At 55.8% G+C, this 19,415-nt stretch overlaps 1 protein-coding gene across 3 annotated transcripts in view; it reads left to right on the top strand.

The window, feature by feature from the left end:
• The first annotated feature begins 320 nt into the window (after nucleotides 1–320).
• Nucleotides 321–19,415, top strand: part of SEC31B (SEC31 homolog B, COPII coat complex component) — a 57,642-nt gene continuing 38,547 nt past the window's right edge. For 2 of the 3 annotated variants that reach the window (XR_003765141.2, XM_029080797.2), the window contains exons 1-15: nucleotides 321–424; nucleotides 4,516–4,602; nucleotides 4,699–4,822; nucleotides 8,169–8,364; nucleotides 9,198–9,293; nucleotides 9,965–9,973; nucleotides 10,609–10,749; nucleotides 11,318–11,460; nucleotides 12,450–12,549; nucleotides 12,971–13,132; nucleotides 13,638–13,790; nucleotides 14,027–14,257; nucleotides 16,068–16,142; nucleotides 17,454–17,552; nucleotides 18,239–18,344. Coding sequence is in view for 2 of the 3 variants with exons in the window: in XM_029080797.2 (XP_028936630.1) it covers nucleotides 4,524–4,602; nucleotides 4,699–4,822; nucleotides 8,169–8,364; nucleotides 9,198–9,293; nucleotides 9,965–9,973; nucleotides 10,609–10,749; nucleotides 11,318–11,460; nucleotides 12,450–12,549; nucleotides 12,971–13,132; nucleotides 13,638–13,790; nucleotides 14,027–14,257; nucleotides 16,068–16,142; nucleotides 17,454–17,552; nucleotides 18,239–18,344 (1,714 nt within the window). In the remaining variant the exon portion in view is untranslated. The remainder of the gene's footprint in view (nucleotides 425–4,515; nucleotides 4,603–4,698; nucleotides 4,823–8,168; nucleotides 8,365–9,197; nucleotides 9,294–9,964; nucleotides 9,974–10,608; nucleotides 10,750–11,317; nucleotides 11,461–12,449; nucleotides 12,550–12,970; nucleotides 13,133–13,637; nucleotides 13,791–14,026; nucleotides 14,258–16,067; nucleotides 16,143–17,453; nucleotides 17,553–18,238; nucleotides 18,345–19,415) is intronic. The other variant, XM_029080798.2, reaches the window with a different exon arrangement.

Genomic DNA, 19,415 nt, shown 5'->3' on the forward strand with positions numbered 1-19,415 from the left:
ACCCCTTTTGCCCAGGACTTGGCAGGGGCCAACCTCGGTTGGTGTGACCCCGGTTGGTGTTCGCTTGGAAGGGTGCATTCGGTCCCCGTGCCTTAGGCTCCTACCCCAATTTTTCTGAGTTTCGATTTTGGCGAAGGGGCGTGGGAAGGAGGGCCCGTCAGGGTGCTCGGGCCCACGATTCCCGGCCGTGGCGGCGGAGCGGCGGGGTGAGGCAGGCGGGCGGGGGAGTTCAAGGCCGCCTTTTGCCTCTCTGCGGCTGCGCGGCGGCGGCGGCGGGGCTTCGCGGGCGGAGGAGGTTTGACCCCTGGCGGCCGCCGTCGGAGGGGCCCAGCTGAGAGGCCTTCTGGAGTGAGCGGCCGCTTTGGCCCGGCTTGGCTCGGCCCGGCCCGGCCCGGCGCGGTCCGAGCGGCGCCGAGCGGAGCTGGTAAGGCTGGTTCGGCCCCGGCCTCGGCCTCCCTCCCTCTCTCTCTCCCTCCCTCCTTCCCTCCCTCCTCTGTCTCAGAGTCCCGGGGAGGGAGAGGCCCGTTCGGCCTTCCGCAACCCTGCCCCAGGGTCCCCCGTGGCCCACTGGCCTGTGACCTCTGCCCCCGGGCCTGGCGGAGTCCCTTCTCACACACACCCTTTGCTCTCTCTCTTCTCCCCTTTTCTCTTTCTCCCTTTTTCTCTCCTCTCCTTTTCTCTCCCTTCTCCCCCCTTCTCTTTCTCCCCCATTTCCTCTCTCCGCCCCCCCCCCCCCCACTTCTTTCTCTCTCTCCCCCCATGTCTCTCTCCCACCGGTCTCTCTCCCACCATGTCTCTCTCCCCCCCAGTTCTCTCTCTCCTCCCCATGTCTCTCCCTCCCCCACGTCTCTCCCCCCATGACTCTCTCTCCCCCCATGTCTCTCTCTCCCATGTCTCTCTCTCCCATGTCTCTCTCCCCCCATGTCTCTCTCTCCCATGTCTCTCTCCCCCCATGTCTCCCTCTCCCCCATGTCTCCCTCTCCCCACATGTCTCTCTCTCCCCCCATGCCTCTCTCTTCCCCCAGTTCTCTCCCTCCCCCCAGTTCTCTCCCTCCCCCCAGTTCTCTCCCTCCCCCCAGTTCTCCCCCTCCCCTCAGTTCTCTCGCTCCCCCCCCAGTTCTCTCGCTCCCCCCCAGTTCTCTCGCTCCCCCCCAGTTCTCTCGCTCCCCCCAGGTCTCTCCCCCCCCAGGTCTCTCCCCCCCCAGGTCTCTCCCCCCCAGTTCTCTCGCTCCCCCCCAGGTCTCTCCCCCCCAGGTCTCCCCCCACCCCAGGTCTCTCGCCCCCAGGTCTCTCGCCCTCAGGTCTCTCCCCCCCAGTTCTCTCTCCCCCCAGTTCTCTCTCCCCCCAGTTCTCTCTCTCCCCCCCAGTTCTCTCTCTTCCCCCATGTCTCTCTCCCGCCCCAGTTCTCTCTCTCCCGCCCCAGTTCTCTCTCTCCCGCCCCAGTTCTCTCTCTCCCGCCCCAGTTCTCTCTCTCCCGCCCCAGTTCTCTCTCTCCCCCGCCCCAGTTCTCTCTCTCCCCCCCGCCCCAGTTCTCTCTCTCCCCCCATGTCTCTCTCCCCCATGTCTCTTTCCCCCAGTTCTCTCTCCCCCCCCCCCAGTTCTCTCTCTCTCCCCTTCTCTCTCTCCCTCCCTTTTCTCCCCCCACCCCTTCTCTCTTCTACTTCTTTTCTCCAGGACTTGTCAGGGGCTGACCCCAGTTGGTGTGACCCCAGTTCGTGTTGGCTTGGAAGGGTGCATTCTGTCCCCGTGCCTTAGGCTCCTACCCCAGCATTGCCCAACCTCCGCCCCTTTCTCCCCTGCCCTTGTGCACTGGGCCTGGGAAGTTTCCTCCAGCCCGAGGAGAGATGAGGTGACCCTCCACCTTCCCCCCACCCAGCCTGAGGCAACAGGGGCCAGGTGGTTGCCCAGCCCAGACCAAGAAGCCTATGAGGAGCTGGCCCGGGCTACTTTGGCAGGAAAGAGGCAGCCCCAGCCCGGATTCCAAAAAGTTTTGCTCAGATTGAATTTAGTGTCGAAAGGCAACTGTGTAATTCTTTAAAGACCCGAGTCCAGGGATTGGGCATTCCAAAGTCTTGTGCCCTTGCCACTGGGTTGCCACCTTGCCAGGTTCAGCTCAGGGGATTTGAGATTGCAGCAAGAGTTCACCTTATTTCCCCTCCCCATCCCTCCAGATGCCCACTTCTCCCCCCCCCCCCCCCCCAAGCAAGTCTGCTTTCAGACCTGTCCCTGGGGACGGTCGTTAGAGTTTACTAGATCTTGACTAATGAGGAGTTTAGAGGAAAAGAGAGTTGAGGTTCGAGGGGGTGAATTGTTATGGGATTTTCCTCAAATGGCTTAAGAAGAGTCCTGCTTGAAAAGACAGGGGAATGGACAACATGACCTTCTGTATGAGTTTGTGCCTCAGTGACCGGGGGGACTACTTCATGCTGGACCAAGGTGTATGCTAGGCTCAGTCAATCCTTATTCTGGAGAAGAAGCGTGACCTTGAGGAAGGAGCAAGGGCCTGAGAGGCAGAGGACCTGGATTCTAATCCCGGCTCTGCCAACTGCTTGCTGTGGGACCTTGGGCAAGTCACTTAACTTCTCAGTGCCTCAGTTCCCTCAGCTGTAAAATGGAGATTCTCCCTCCAACTTGTTCTCCCACCTACTTAGACCTTAAGCCCCGTGTGGGACGTGGACTGTTTCCGACCTGATTAACTTGTACCTACTCCAGTGCTTAGAACAGTGTTTGACACATAGTAAGCGCTTAACAAATACCATAAAAAAAATTGCACTGGGGTTAGGACCCCATTTCCAGGGCTAATTCAAGTCCAGGAGTCCTCTATCTTATGGGCCAGGTGTGTGACTACCAACTCTTATTATATTGTACTTCCCCGAGCGTTTAGTTCGGTTCTCTGCACACAGTAAAGGTTCAATAAATACCGTTGACTGATAGCGCTTACGTGCCTATCTAATTTATTTCAATGTCTGCCTTCCCGTTTAGATCGTAAACTCCTTGTGGGCAGGGATATGTCTGCCAAATCTGCTGTGTACTCCCAAGTGCTTAGTACAGTGCTCTGCACAGAGTAAGCACTCAATAAATACGCTTGATTGATCAATCGATGGTGGGAATAGTTCTGGGCTTGAGGGGGAACGAGCCTGGGCAGCCAACTTGGTTTTCCTCGCAGAAAACACTGGGAGGAGCTCTCCCTCCACACATCCTTCTCCCGGCCCTGAAAATCCCATTCTGAACAGCCTGGCTGAAGGAAGAGTTGGCCCAATCCTGCCCATGAGTGGAACAGGAGAAGGGGATGTGTGAAAGTGCGGAGACAGGTGGCAGGAAGTCATTCAGTGAACTGAGCTCTTGGGAGAATTCAACAGAGTTGGTAGGCATGATCCCTGCCTTCTCGAAGCTTACCTGTTTCCGACGGTCCCTGGTCCTATCCACCTGACACTCGACAGTGTTTGTTCCGGCAGCAGCAGTCCAGTCGAATCTCTGCTGGAGAGAGCTATCGGTTGGAGGTTCAATCAGTCAGTCAGTGGTATTTACTGATCACTTTCTGTGTGCGGAGCACTTGGGAAAATATAATACCACAGCATTGGTAGATGGGACCCCTGCCTTTCTAACCCAGTACTTAGAACAGTAATAATAATGTTGGTATTTGTTAAGCGCTTACTATGTGCCGAGCGCTGTTCTAAGCGCTGGGGTAGACATAGGGGAATCAGGTTGGCCCACATGGGGCTCACAGTCTTAATCCCCATTTTACAGATGAGGGAACTGAGGCACAGAGAAGTTAAGTGACTTGCCCACAGTCACACAGCCGTCAAGTGGCCGAGCCAGGACTCGAACTCATGAGCCCTGACTCCAAAGCCCGTGCTCTTTCCACTGAGCCACGGACAGAGTGGCCGGAGGAAGCGGTTGGCCGTTTCCCGGCTGGATTCTGGGCAGCTGATCTCCCAGGATGGCTCCCGACCCTTTCGCCAAATTCTTGGATCAGGCCTCTCCGCCTCCAGGGACACCCGGATTGCTGCTGTTAATGGTATTTCCAAACTGTACTTTCCAAGCGCTTAGTACGGTGGTCTGCACACAGTACTTGGCACATAGTAAGCATTTCACAAATACTATCATTATTATTATGAGAGGTAGATTGAACAGACCTCTTCCATTTCCACGTTAATCCCGAAGCGTATCCGACAGAGTTCCATGTGCTTAAGAAATATTTCCAGTGAAGATTTGTACTCGCAAGGGGATCGGTCCTATTCTGCCCCGAAAGCCCCTCCCAGCTTCCAAAAGAATGAGATCTGCCTCGAATTCAGGTGTCCCTCGGGGGACTACCTGCCCCCAGCCCCAGGCCAGTTGTCTATTTCTCTCCCCACCTAGACTGGAGGTTCACCGTGGGCAGGAAACGTGGTCGTTACATTGTTATATTGTATTCTCCCAAGCGCTTGGCACGGTGCTCCGCAGACAAGTGCTCAATAAATACAATTGATTGATTGATAATTTTCCCTGAAAACGATCTCATTTTGCCCCACACAGGACGCAAGATGAAGCTGAAGGAACTTGAGCGTCCAGCTGTGCAGGTATGGAGCCCGGCAAGCCAGCACCCTATCTACCTGGCCACAGGTAAGTTCACCTTAAAGTTGGGGCCCAGCCCAAGAGGGGAGCAGGAATCAGCCATCATCGTGCGTGTGCCTTTCTCACCCTGTGCTCTGTGCCTAGGAACATCCGCCCAGCAGCTGGATGCCTCCTTCAGCACCAATGCTGCTTTGGAAATATTTGAAGTGGACTTCAGAGACCCCTCGGTGGACCTTCAACGCAAAGGGGTTTTCACCGCCTCCAGCAGGTACTCGGGATTCCCACCGCTTCCAGGGCCGTGGGATGGATCTGAACATGACGAGGAGAAATTCCTCGAAGCAATATGTCGTGTGTCGTCCCCCTGCCCCGTGGGGAGGAGAAGGGAGAAGACGAGATTGTTCCAGGGAGTGTGGGTTTTAGTGTACTAGACACTTGGGTGAGTGCGAGTAGCAAGACACATTGCCTGCCCTCAAAGAGTCGAGAATCTAATGTCTTTTCAGAAGATCTTCATCTTGCTTTGTTCCCTTATCAATTCTGATCTCTTCCAAACTTTACCTCTGAGTAAGAATGCAAATTTCAGGGGGCACCGAATGATCTTTTTAATCACCACCATCCCGAATAAATAGTGTTGAACTAGGAGGTAGCTGGGATAGTATTAAGTGGCAGTGGGGATTTGGTTTTGTTTAGACTCAATCTCTACCTTAATGCTGAATGCGTAAATAACAAACTACTACTACTACTAATGATCGTATTTGTTAAGCACTTACTAAGTACCAGGCACTGTACTAAGCTCTGTAGTAGATAGAAGATATCAGGCCCCACACGAGCTCACCGTCTAAGGAGGAGGAAGATCCAGATATTGAATCCCCATTTTGCAGATGAGGGAACTGAGGCCCAGAGAAGTGAAGTGATTTGCCCAAGATGGCCCAGCAAGCAAGTGGTGAAGCCGGGATCAGAACCCAGGTCCTCTAACTCCCAGGCCCGGGCTCTTTACACTAGGCCACGCTGCTTCTCAGGTCGGGGTTTGGGCAAATGGGAATTCTACTTATTTATATTGATGCTACTGATGCCTGTTCACTTGTTTTGATGTCTATCTCCCCCCCTTCTAGACTGTAAGCCCGTTATGGACAGGGATTGCTCTCTTTATTGCTGAATTGTACTTTCCAAGCGCTTAGTACAGTGCTCTGCATACAATAAGCGCTCAATAAGTGCAATTGAATGAATAAATGAATGTGGGGTGGAAGGTGAATCTGGATCAATCAGGAAAGGCTTCCTTCCCAGAGGACTATTAAATTTGATGCGTCTCTAACCTTTGCAATCGAAGGCAAATGCTGCTGATGGTGTAACAGCCCATAAAGGTGGCCAAATAGGCCAGTATGTGCTCGAAAGTGCCGTTTCCCCTGTTTCACCAGGAATCGCTCCTCTGGCTCAGGGCCTCTCCCTGTCTCTGAGGTTCAGGGGTCACACAAGGATTCTGCATCAGATGATGATGATATTTGTTAAGCGCTTACTATGTGCCAGGCTGTACTAAGCACTGGGGTGGATGCAAGCAAATCGAGTTGGACAGTCCCTGCCCCATGTGGGGCTCACAGTCTCAATCCCCATTTTACAGTTGAGGTCGCTGAAGCACAGAAAAGTAAAATGACTTGCCCAAGTTTGCGCAGCAGGCAGTTGACGGACTTGGGGTCCGAACCGGGTCCTCCGACTCCCAGACCCGTGCTCTTTTCAGTAGGCCACGCTGCTTCCCACGTTGCCGGTTCTCTTTCAAAACTGGGTGCGTGTTCGGTCCACAGCACCGGACTGCCCTCCCACCAGGTCTGACTCAGGGTGAGCCCCAGGATGCTACTGCTAATAGAAGCCTCTTGTTCCAATTGCTCAGAGAACCAAGAATGAGAGCTTCTCTCAAACTCAGCATGGCCTAGTGGAAAGAGCTCAGGTCTGGGAGTCAGAGGACCCGGGTTCTAATCCTGGCTCCACCACTTGTCTGATGTGTGACCTTGAGCAAGTCACTTTGCGTCTCTGGGCTTCAGTTCTCTCGACTGCAAAGTGGGGATTAATGCTGTGAGTACTATTTGGGATAGGGACTGTGCCCAACCCGATTATCTTGTATCTACCCCAGCGCTTAAAACAATGCTTGGCACATAGTAAATGCTTAACAAATATTTAAAAAAAAGGAACTCTCTTCCCTTCTAAGAGCTCATCGCATCATGCTATGTTGTTGCTAGAAGCTGGCAGACCTGAGGTCTGGTGCCCTTTTCCAGTGAGGGCACATTTTCACCCCTCTCCCAGAGCCAGAATCTCTTCTAATCCCCAGGATGCCCACATCTCTTTGTCTTCTGAACCCTCCTCTCCAATTTGGTGAGCCCATCCTGCAAGACAGTTGGGCCACTGAGGGTGAGGTGAATCCACTCAACTATCCTGGTCCACCTCCTCTCCCAATGTAGTTTGCTCCTCATCTCGGTTGCCTTTGCCTGACCCCATCCGATGCCCTCGGGGGTCCCAGCCTGAAGTCATCTTTTGGAGGGTTCTTGGCAGAGTTTTTCCCAGAGCTGCTGGAAAAAGTTCTCGTACCAGGGGAAGAACAGGCGCAAAAGGGGAGTCTCGAGAATCAGACGGAATCCAGATCTGTATCGGGTTCGTGGAGGGGCTTAACTCCGGAAGCTGGCCCTGGCTGGGACCCTCAGGCTTGGCTGAGGCGTCTTATTAGGGAGTTCCTCACAGATGCCCCCTGATTAATGGTGGGGTCTGCCTTTCCCGAGGCAGGAAGAGAAAAACTTGTTTCTTCTCTCCAGAGTCCTGAGCTGGCTTCCTGGGAAGCTCTGCTCTGAACAGCCCTGAGGGCCCTGAAACGCTTCTCTTCAAAAAAAAGTGCAGGGCTCCTAATGCCCGTTTGCCTCCGTCTGCCCCATTTGCACCCTTGCCCTTGCCAGCCCTGCTCCCCAGAGCTCACGCCTCGTTTTACTAGGTCAGGGTGTTGAAAGCATCTTTTGGAAAACGTTCTCAGAAGGCCGGGTGGGCATTTTAGAATTCAGACAGTTGGCACTGGGAGGCCCCGGCAATTCAAGAAGACTCCCAAGATTGGCTCCTGACTCCTCGGTGCTTTCCCGGGAGATTCTGAGTGAGTTAACTTACTATCCCATGAGCGTAGCGAAGAGCCTCCGCCATGAGACACTGAGGGGCAGCTCGCCAGGCATAAGTGGGGTTCAAGGTTAGCTTCCCATGCCCTCGCTTGGCCCGGGTCTGGAGGGATAAGGATTTCAGCTCTCCCGTCCACCCACCAGGCTGACGATCGTCAGCATGGGCCCGTCCCCTGAATAAGAGGCAACATCTTCTCCTGGATTCACAGGCCGCGGCCGTCTCCGGCTTAGCCGGTGCTCCCCAAGGGAGTGGAAGGGAGTCGACTCTGAGAGCTAGGAGGGAAGCACATTTGGGGTGGGATCCAGGCCCGGCTTTGTGTGCCTGTGGGAAGGGAGCCAAGACTCGGGGCTTTAGCACGGGGAGGCCGGGTTGGAGTCAGGCCCAAGGTTAAAGCCGAGGACAGGGCAACGTCCGGGGGCCCGGCTGGGTCGTGGGACGCCGAGCTCGCCGCTGACCCGACCTCCTCTCTCTTGCAGGTTTCATAAGTTGATCTGGGGGAACGCCGGCAACGGGCCTCCCGAGAACTCCGGGGTGATTGCCGGCGGAGGGGATAATGGCGTGATCACGCTGTTCAGTGCGGCCCAGATCCTAGCCTCCGGGAAGGAGCCCGTGATCGGACAGAGGGAGAAGCACACGGGCCCAGTTCGAGCTCTTGACTTTAACCCTTTCCAGGTACCGCTCGTAACCCGCCTCGACTACGAGTCAGCACCTTTTCTAAGTCGGGGGCCCCGTCCGTGCAGGATCCCACCCCGACCGCTGGTATTTACTGAGTGCTTACTGTGTGCGGGGTGCCGGGAAGCGCCTGGGAAGAGTACAATAGATTAAGTAGACACCCCAGAGGCAAAAGAGTTTTCTGGGACTCAAACCCCACGGCGTAGTGCATATCTTGGGGGATGGGGTGTAGGGAAAACTCAGGCCTTAGGAGAAGCGGCCTCTGGAATGAGAAGCAAATATTCATGGTGTTAGGTTTTGGAGAACGAATCCAGGGCTCACTTTGGCGGTGAGGAGACCTTCCTCAGCGCGGGTCGTCGAGAGAGTTGCTTTGGACCCAGTGGAACACACTTTCGCGTTAAGGGACAAAGGTGTTGGTCGATCCCTTCTGCACAAGCCCCTTCCCCATTCCCCACGTGAACGAGATCTCTGCTCAATCTCGATCGATCAATTGATTAGTATTACCGAGCTCCTCCTTGCGGGGCAAAGCATGGTACTCAAAACCGTCACAAAAGCAGAAGACATCTTTTCATATGGGTCCATCGCCAATACCCTCTCCGCCTGGTTCTGAGACTGTAAGCCCCTTGAGGGCTGGCGACCGAGCCTCTAGCTCGTCGGCGTACTTCTGGCCGAGCGCTCTGCCCGTAGTAACTGTTACTACTACTGTTTTCTCGACCCCTGCCCTCAAGGGGCTTACGGTCCGGGCCGCTTCGTGGGAGAACTGGCCCACGCTTCCGTCCTTCGGGTTGCCACTTTCCAGGGGCTCACTGGCCACCTGCTTTCCCTCCTTGTAGGGCAACCTCCTGGCCTCGGGCGCCAATGATTCTGAAATCTACATCTGGGATTTGAATAACTTCAGCGTGCCAATGACCCCGGGTTCCAAGTCACAGGTGAGACGATCTGTCCCCAGGTGGAGGCCCCGCTGCCCGCAGTGGGCTGGACTGGAGAGGGCAGAGACCAGGAGCTGGAGCAGAGGCTATTGCAGCAGAAACAATGGCCCTGGATCCTGCCCACCTATTGCTCCATTCCCGATGGTGGGGGCGGGGTGGGCCTGGTGCAGATGTGGGAGCGGTGGGGAGAACTGGGGTTGGGAGGGGTGGTGGGGAAGACTCGTACCGAATGTGGACGTGGGTTAAGCAAGTAGCCATCCAGTCCCTTAGCGGGATGGGGGGTTGGGCTGACCTCCCCATAATCCTCTATGGGGCGACGGTTCTTCTACCTCGAGGGGCCCAGAGGTCCTGTGGGTGGTCTGCACGCTACGGGACAACTGTGTTAATGGGCTCTTATTGGGACCACCATCAGACCGGGCAGGGGGGCTCGGTGCTAATCCCAGTCGGGGTGCCTCAGATCTGTTCCAGTCGGGGCCGGAAGGAGAGGTGGACGTTCCTGGGGTTCCAGAGAGGGGGCCCCGCTGGGAGGGTGGGGAAAGGACCCCTGCTAACTCAGCCGGGGGCCTCCTCGAGCTAAGATCCTCCTGCCTGTTTCTAACCATCTGCCCCTCCGTCCGTCTAACCGGGTCCTTCCTCTTGCTTCCCGGCCCCTCGCCGCCTTGCGCTTACAGTACCGAGAGGTGAGTTCCGTCCGACCGAATTCTTCCGCGTCTTAAGCGGGGCCTTTTCCTTCTGGCCGCACTCCCCGAATGCCGCACGTGGTTCTCCCCTCCTCTTATTTCTTTCTGTGAGGTCGGGGCCGGCTTGCTCTGCTTTCCGGTCGGACCCGGTCAGGGGGCCGCCGCCCCTGCCTCTTAATCTCCTGTCTTCCTCAGGTGACCGGTTTGCTCTCGCTGGCCCGGTTACATTGCAGAGTTAATGGTTGGCGGCACATTGAGATGGAGAAAAAATCACAGACGGGGGCAAAAAATAAGATAAAGGGAGTGGGTGGCTTTCCTCCTCCTCCTCCTCCTCCTCCTCCTCCCCTGCCCCACCGGTCCGGGTCCCCTCCCCCCACCCTATAATCTCACAGACGCTTTCCTGGAGAGGGCTGCTCCCTGGAAGCGTGTCCCTTTCTGGACTGCTGGTCCCTCAGCATGACCTAGTGTGCCCCAGCCCCCCGGTAACCCCGGTTCTTAGTCTGTTCTCAGGGAGTCTCTCTCTCTCTCTCTCTCTCCCTGGGCCCGGTGGGCCGAGCCCTGCGGTGGGCAGCGGCGGGTGCCGCCGTGGCTGGAGCGGCGGCTCCCCCTTCCATCCCGCCTCTCTCCCCCGGCAGCCCCCGGAGGATGTCAGCGCTCTGTGCTGGAACTGGCAGGTGCAGCACATCCTGTCCTCGGCTCACCCCAGCGGCAAGGCCGTGGTCTGGGACCTCAGGAAGAACGAGCCCATCATCAAAGTCAGCGACCACAGCAACAGGGTGAGTGGAGGGTGGGAGGGCAATCTCCACCGAAGGTGGTGGTGTGTGTCTGCGGGGGGGGGGCGGTGTGGGTAAAGGAGAAGGAGATGGAGCTGGGGTCCAACGCCCTCTGCCAGGGCTTGGTTTCTTGATCCTGGAGCGCACCCTAAGCTCTAATCCTGGCTCCGCCGCTTGCCTGCCGTGTGACTTGGGGTTAATCACTGAACCTCGAGGTGCCTCGGTTTCTTCCTCCATAAAATGGGGATCCGAGGCCCGTCCTCCCTCCCCCTTAGACGGCGAGCCCCTTCTGGGACAGGGATCACGTCCGATCTGGTTATATTTGTATCTGCCCCTGTGCTTGACTCAGTGCTTGGCCCAGAGTAAGCATTTACCCAATGGCACGGTTATTATCGTCGATATTGTCATTATTATCAGGACCCTCTCTCTGCCCTCCGTGAGCCTCCCCTTTCAACCTGGGACTCTGGGCAGCCTGCCATGCCCGGATCCCGCTGCCCCGGCTGGTCCAGAGGCACTGGGAGGGCAGCCCTCGCCCTAGGTGATCCCCTCATCCCCGGCCACGTACCCGCAGATGCACTGCTCGGCCATGGCCTGGCACCCAGAAGTGGCCACCCAGCTGGTCCTCAGCTCGGAGGATGACCGCCTTCCAGTGATCCAGGTCTGGGACCTCCGGTTTGCCTCCTCTCCCCTGAAGGTGCTGGAGAACCACTCCAGGTAGGAGCTGCCATCCTTCTCTCCCGGTGGGAATAAGAAGTTGAGTGTCTGTCTCCCTCCTTCTAGACAGTGAGCCCGTCGTGGGCAGGGATTGTCTCTCTCTGTTGCTGTATTGTCCTTTCCAAGCACTTAGTACAGTGCTCTGCACACAGTAAGCGCTCAATAAATACCATTGAATGAATGGGTGCCTGCCTGCTCAACTTTTCCCCCAGGGGTAGAGGCTACTTGATCCTGGTTGGTTGGTGGGGGCAGTGTCAGGGAGAGAAGTTAGGCACCTCCAAAGGCTCCTAATGCTCCCTCTTCCTTCTCACTCCATCCCGGTAAGAGATTGTTCTTCGTAACCCTTAGCAACAGAAGTGTAGCACATTCGTCCCTTCTCCTTAACCAAGCCAACCAAACCCTTTGACAGAGTGTCGCGTTCCGCCTTCAAAGCCAGTAGAACCAGTGGGAATTTGGGTTTGGATTTTTCATCAAGTCTCTGGGGTTGGCCTACTCTGGATGCTCTGTGCATTGGGGGGCTGAGAGTGGCTTGCTGGTGGTGGGCTTGACCCGAAAAGGCGTCTCCCAGAGTGCTGAAACCTGAGTTGGGAGGGCGTGTCCGACGTCGGCACGAATCACCTCCGTTGATTCCGCCGGGCCGGTTCCCGCCTCGCCTCCATCCTCCCGTTGGGAGAACCGTTCGCCTTCAGACAGGTTCGAGCCCTGGCGGGGGGCTCTGCCAGATCTGCAAATTCTCTTGCCCGAGGTGGATGGAGGGGGTTCAGAAGGCGGGCGGTTTGGTTTCCAGCCTGGATCGGAAGGCAGAGGGGTGGCAGCGGGACTTTCCGGGGGTCCCGAGTGAGCTGAGCCCTGAATGGGATCGATCGATGGATCGACTGATTTGGTGCTGGTCCTGCTAACAAAGCCACCGCCCAGGTTGCAGGTTCTATAGGTGAAAAGGGGGGGAGCCTGGAGTCACCTCTCACCCTCTCACCTCTGGTCTCTCTCAGGGGCGTCCTGTCGGTCTCTTGGTGCCAGGCGGACCCGGAACTACTACTCAGCAGTGCCAAAGACAACCGGATCCTGTGTTGGAACCCTGGAAGCGGGGAGGTGGGTCAAGGAGAGTACACCGGCAGGCACTCTTCCTCTCCTCTTTCCGTCGCCCCTGGAGGCTTCGAGAGCTTTGTCTCTTTCCCTCCATGTACCAGTCAGTCGTATTTTTTGAGCGCTCACCGTGTGCGGAGCACTATTTTAAGCACTCAAGAGAGTACAGTATAATAGTAAGTAAATTACAGATATGGATATAGCTGTACATGACTGAAGAGCCAGCAGCTTCAAGTTCCCTGCCCATTATTTCCCTCTGTCCTCGTGTGCACGGCCACCTTGATTATGCAGTGGAGAACAAGCAAGGCAGAGGTGGGGAAATTCCTTAGAAGGGCAGCCAGGGTGGGGGCCTGGGGAGCCGGTACGGGTTTTTGCGGGTCGGGTCGGGTTGCCGCTGACGTCCGCCGTCTTCCCGGGGCGGGGCCAGGTGGTGTATGAGTTACCCACACGAAGCAGGTGGTGCTTTGACGTCCAGTGGTGCCCTCGGAACCCCTCTGTTTTCGCCGCCGCCTCTTTTGACGGCTGGATCAATTTGTATTCCGTCATGGGCGGGAGCTTGGAAGCCCAGCAGAGGACGCAGGCGGACAAGGTGAGAGACTTGAGGAGGGGGACCGGGAGTTGCGGGCGGAAGGGCGGGATGGAGGAGCCGGGCCGGTGGCCACAGCGGGAAATCCACGGGCAGGAGGCGGCCTTTGCTCGCTTGCCGAGGATGAGCTTTGAGTGGGAGCTGGGCTGGGCCTGGAGGGAAGCAATTCCCAGGGACCATTTTCTCCACTCAAATGAGAAGATAAGGAGGGAAGCAACAATCTTTGAAATGATGGATGGGTGGACTCAGAGGTCACTGCTGGCCTGAGGTCCTCTGCCACGTATATGTCTCTATCATCCTAGAGGCCAAAGGGACCCCTCTAGGCAGGACACGGGTCTTCTTTCAGGGTTGGATAGGAGGAGAAAGTGGCATCCCAGCTTTAGGTTGTGCTTCCCTCCTCCTCCCTTGCCCCTGTCTCCCTCCCACCCCCGTCATCCTTCCCGTGATCCCCTGAGTCCCTGGGGGGTTCGGTTCCAACCGGTCTCTGCGCCACCCCTTCTGCCCATAGATATCGTCCTCCTTCGGCAACCTGGACCCGTTTGGCACTGGCCAGCCCCTCCCTCCGCTGCAGGTGCCGGAGCAGGTGGTCCAGACCACCCTGGTCCCGCCCCTGAAGAAGCCACCCAAGTGGATTCGCCGGCCCGTGGGGGGCTCGTTTGCCGTAAGTGCCGCGACAGCCTCACGCGCTGAAGGAGCCCTCCAGCTGAGGGAGGACCGTCGGGAGATGAGGACGTTCTTCCTCGAGGCCCCAGGGTCCCTCGGGCCTCCCTTCCCTTTCTGGCCCGGCCCAGGGCGTCCCAGTCACCCGCACCGCCCCAACCGACACCACCCGGTCCTGTGTGACAGGCAGGGGCCGGTGACTGCCTCCTCTCCATCACATTTGTGTCTCTTCCCCAGTTCGGGGGGAAGCTGGTCACCTTTGGGGTCCCCAGCTTCCCCGCCCAGCAGACGCCGCAGCCTTGCCCCCGCCTCGTCTTCGTCAGCCAAGTGACAACGGAGCCCGAGTTCCTGACTCGGTCAGCGGAGCTGCAGGAGGCCCTGGGTTCGGGAAATCTCCTGGATTACTGCCAGGACAAGATCCAGCGGGCCAAGCTGCAGTTTGAGAAGAGCGTCTGGCAGTTCCTGAAGGTAGAGCGCGAGTGAAAACCTGGGGGGCTGAGCCGGGCCGGCCCGTCTCGGCCCCACAGTCCCCCAGGCGGGCAAAATAACGGTCGTGAAGGGTAAGACGTTCCGAGGCTGGTTGGCAGTGAGCAGGAAGTTACTGTTCCGGGGCTAGAGTGCCTCCAAGCCAATTCCAATTTCCTTTAGGATCCTGAGCTGTCTCGGGGCCAATTTTATTTATTTATTTATTTTGGATAGGGAATGGGCCTGGGAGTCTGAAGACCTGGCTTCTAATCCCGGATATACCACCCGTCTGCCTTGTGACCCTGGGCAAGTCTCTTAACTCCTCTGTGCCTCAGTTACCTCACCTGTAGAATAGGGATTAAGACTGTGAGCCCATGTGAGACATGGACTGTGTCCAACCTGGTTACCCCAGCACTTAGTACAGGGCCTGGTACATAGTAAGCGCTAAACAAATACCATAAAAAAACCCAAACCCAGGTCCCCTGACTCCCAGACCTGGCCTCTTTCCACTAGGCCGCATTATTTCTCACGGCGGTTCGTGGACACGCTGTTGCAGGTCAGCAAGCTTAGTCTAGCCAGGTTGTTTTGAAGGATTGGCAAGGAGTTGGAGGCGAAGAGGCTGGGGAGAGGAAGGTGATGGCGGTCTGTGAGAAATGGCCACCGTGGAGGCCGGATGGATCGAGGAGGGAAGATAGAGAAAGATGTGGTAGAGGACGTGCGGAGGGGCAGGCGGCAGAGGTGATGCGGAGGCAATACCGGAGACGGGGCTTGTGGTAGGGGGAGAGGTACGTAGCGTCAGAGCTTGCCCGTTGAGTGAAGCTTGAGTGAGGCATTGAAACAGAGCTGTCCAGGACAGAGAGATGCAGGGAGACTGGCTATGGGAGAGGGAGATTGGCTAGGGAAATGTGGCTGGGCTCTTGGCCGCATAGAGATATGGGAAAACCGAAGCTCCCTGGTAAAGGGGCTGGGGGGAACAAGGGGAGCAACTGGGAGGGGAACTGGATGAGTAGGAGGAACCACAAAAACAATAATAATACCCACACACACTTCTAAATACTGGGGTAGACACCGGGAAAGCCGATCAGACGCAGTCCCCATCCCACATGGGGCTCTCAGTCTAAGGGCAAGGGAGTATAGAGAAGCAGTGTGGCTCAGTGGAAAAAGAGCACGGGCTTTGGAGTCAGAGGTCATGGGTTTGAATCCCGGCTCTGCACTTGTCAGCAGTGTGACTGTGGTCGTCACTTAACTTCTCTGTGCCTCAGTTACCTCATCTGTAAAATGGGGATTAAGACTGTGAGCCTCACGTGGGACCACCTGATTACCCTGTATCTACCCCAGGGCTTAGAACGGTGCTCGGCACATAGTAAGCGCTTAACAAATACCAACATTATTATTATTATTATTAGAATAGATATCCTCCATTTTACAGATGAGGAAACCGAGGCCCAGAGAGGGTTAGTGACTTGCCAGAGGTCACCCGGTGGCAGAATGGGGATTAGAACCCAGGTGGACCGACTCCCAGCCCCTTGCTCTTTCCGCTAGGGCATGGTGGAAAGCGTGGAGAGTGCGGTGGTTGGGAAGCAGAGAGGATAGTTCACCAGTCATTATTGGAGGGAGATGGGGAGGGAGAAGCGTTCAGGTCAAGAAGGACGAGTAGGGAGAAATGGCAGTTGAATTTGTCTTCGGCAAGGGGCGTTACAGTAGAGGGAAGAAGCTGGGAATCTTGTTTGGGGTCACAGGGTGGGTGGGAAGAGCGTGTCTCTGCTCTCCACGCTTCTCTCATGCGGACTTTCTCTGTCCCTGCCCTCCCCAGGTGAACTTGGAGCAAGAATCCAGGCCCAAACTGCTGAAGCTGCTGGGATACAGCGAGGAGGAACTGCGGGAGAAGGTGAGCTGCCGGGCACGTCCCTGGCCTCCTGGGCTGCTGAGGGCAGCAAGGGAATCGGGAGCGACTGGAGGAGCTTCCTGTTCCGTTTGGAGTCTTTCCTCTAGACCGTAAGCTCGTCGTGGGCAGGGAACGTTTCCGCCAACTCGGGTGTATTGTACTCTCCCAAGCGCTTAGTTCAGAGCGCTGCATGTAAAAAACGCTCAGTAAATCCAGTTGATCGGTTTCTGTCTGGGGGAGCGGCACTGGCCCTGGGCAAGCAGAGGGCATGCGGAGGGGGTAGAAGAGTAGCCCAAGAGACCTGGCTCTGAGAAGCATCAGGTTGCATTTTGTTCTGAGGAAGGAGGCAGGGCTGCTCTGGGGCTTTTTGAAATTCTGATTGGGAATTCTCCCCTTCTAAACTGTAAGCTTCTTGTGGGCAGGGAGTATGTCTGTTTATTGTTATATTGTGCTCTCCCAAGTGCTTAATTCAGTGCTTTGCACACAGTAAGCGCTCAATAAATGTGATTGAATGAATGAGTGAATGGGAGACTGTTTGGGCCTCTAATGGGAAGCGGCAATAACAGCGATAATATTTATGAAGCATTTAATGTGTGGTGAGCACTGTACTAGCAGTGTGGCTCAGTGGAAAGAGCCCGGGCTTGGGAGTCAGAGGTCTTGGGTTCTAATCCTAGCTCTGCCACTTGTCAGCTGTGTGACTCTGGGCAAGTCACTTAACTTCTCTGTGCCCCCAGTTACCTCATCTTTAAAATGGGGATTAAGACTGAGAGCCCCACGTGGGAGAACCTGATTACCTTGTATCTCCCCCAGCGTTTAGAGCAGTGCTTGGCACGTAGTAAGTGCTTAAATGCCATCATTATTATAATTGTTATTGTTACTGAGTGCCGGGAAAGGCTACACAGGTGGGAATTAGGAATGCCCCCTGGGGCTCAGGTGGCTCCCACCTTCCAGATACAAGATGGGGGAGAAGGAACTGGAGACCCCCGGAGCCTTGGGCCTTGGCCCCAGTCCCTGGCTTGTTAATAATAATAATAATAATAATAATAATAGTATTTGTTGAGCACTTATTATGTGTTAGGCACTGTACTGGGGTGGATTCAAGCAGATTGAGTTGCACACAGTCCCTGTCCCACGTGGGGCTCAGAGTCGCAGTCCCCATTTTCCAGATGAGGTAACTGAGGCTTAGAGAAGTGAAGTTACTTGCTCAAGATCACACAGCAGACAAGTGGCAGAGCTGGGGAGTAGAACCCATGACCTTGTGACTCTCAGGCCCATGCTCTATCCACTATGCCACGCTGCTTCTGTTCCCTGCAGATTGCTGCCTCTGGATTGGGCAACGGCCTGGGATCCGGAGAGAGCCGTCGCCCAGAGGGAGATGATCTTAATTGGAATAAGCAACCCTTCCCTGGCCAGGTAGGGGGTCCTGTCGTTTGCTGGGGGGTCAGGGGAGGTCCCTCTGGGAGGAGTGCTGGGGTGACTCCTGGTTTCAAGGTGGATCCGACCCCGAGGTTGGGGTATGAGGGATTCTTGGCACTTTCCGTTTCTCTCTGGTTAGATGACATCTGGGAGGGTCCCCGAAGGAGCCTAGAAATGAGGGTGAGCAGAAAAGGCCCCCTTCCCAGTCAGAGTGAAGTTTTTGCCTTCAATACTAAGACCGTGAGCCATTGTCCAAACGTGGGTTCGTTGGCCTCCCCAGTATACGAATGTGGAAATGAGGCCTAGAGGTGGGTTGAGCAGTGGCAGAGCTGGGAATAATTTACCCGTGAAATTGTAGGCAGCCCAAGATAGCGATTGTTCGATTGCTGGTGAGGCAACAGCCACGTTCTGCCATCCCCTGAGTTCTGAGCGGCCATATTCGGTTAAGGGTGTGCTGTTCACCCCAGACGGGACGGGGCAGGATGAGGTGCCGTGAACATCACCAGCCTCACCACCCCCAGGAATGGATAGGATCTTACTCTCCCTGGAGCACCACAGACTGGGTCTTGAGCCTCACTGGCCAGACAACGTCCCACTTGAGCTGCCCACTCTACTCCCCTCTGCCGTCCCCTGAAACCAACAAGCCGTTGTCGTTTTCCCGTGCTCCTCTCTGCCTGCCACAGGGCTCCCGCGAGTCCGGGGAGCCAGCCACCTCCTCTTCCTCCTCGGCCTTCTTCGATGAGCTCATTCCCCAGAACCTGACCTCGCTGGAAATCCCCGTCACAGCAGGTACGTGGCGTCAAAAGCGTCTCCCACGTACGGATGCATTCTAGGCTGCGGAGACGGTAGTGGAGCCGGGGGGTCCCAGCGGGCAGAGCTCTGAAAAAGTGCTGCCTCTCTGTCAGTATGTGGACATCACCTTTTCTCCCTCCTGCTCATGATCCTTCCTTCCACCCTTTTAACGTTCCTTTGTTGATGGATCTTGAGCAGCCTTGACTGATTGGGAGAGGTGGCTTTCTCTTCAGTGATGCCGGGTGGGAAGTTTGCTCTAGGTGGATGCTTCCTTTTGTCCTCCTGACTGAAGGATGCCCAGACCCCGGCGTAAGGTTCAACAGACTCCTGAGTATGCCTTTCCTTTTAATTGAAATAATCATGTTTATTGTTATCGGACCCTCCTTCTCAGGCCCATTTGGGAAGGGATCAGATGGAGATCAATCAGTCTGCATTATTTATTGATCATCCGTTCTGTGCAGAAAAGTACCAAGCATGTGGAAGAATGCTCTAGAGTTAGTAGTGATGGTATTTATTAAGCACTTAGTATGAACAGAGCTCTGCACTAAGAGCGGGAAGAGAATACTCAGATGGAAATTAAGAGATAGTCCCTAGTAGGTAGGAGCTTGCACTCTAGCAGGGGAGACAGACTCTTTAAAATGCATTACAAATAATCAGCAGTTTGGAGCGTTTACACTGCGTGCAGAGCACTGTATTAAGCACTTTTCTGTGGTCTTCAGTAAGCTCTTACTTTGTGCCAGGCACTGCACTAAACACTAGGGTAGTTATAAGCTAAGCAGGGTGGACACAGTCCCTGTCCCACATGGTGTTCACTATCTCAGTCCCCATATTTTTAAAGAGAAGGGAAGTGATTTGCCCAAGGTCACACAGCAGACAGGTGGCGGAGCCAGGATTAGAATCCAGGTCCTCTGACTCCCAGGCCCGTCCTCTATCCACTAGGCCACACTGCTTCTCACGTGCTTGGGAGAGTACAGTCAATTAGACAGACACAATCCCTGCCCTCAGGAAGTTTGCAATCTAGCTAGGGAGATGGACACTAAAATAAGTGATCAGTAAGGGGAATAAGGA

The sequence above is a fragment of the Ornithorhynchus anatinus genome, chromosome 16 (assembly GCF_004115215.2).
Source record: "Ornithorhynchus anatinus isolate Pmale09 chromosome 16, mOrnAna1.pri.v4, whole genome shotgun sequence".
Classification (NCBI taxonomy): domain Eukaryota; kingdom Metazoa; phylum Chordata; class Mammalia; order Monotremata; family Ornithorhynchidae; genus Ornithorhynchus; species Ornithorhynchus anatinus.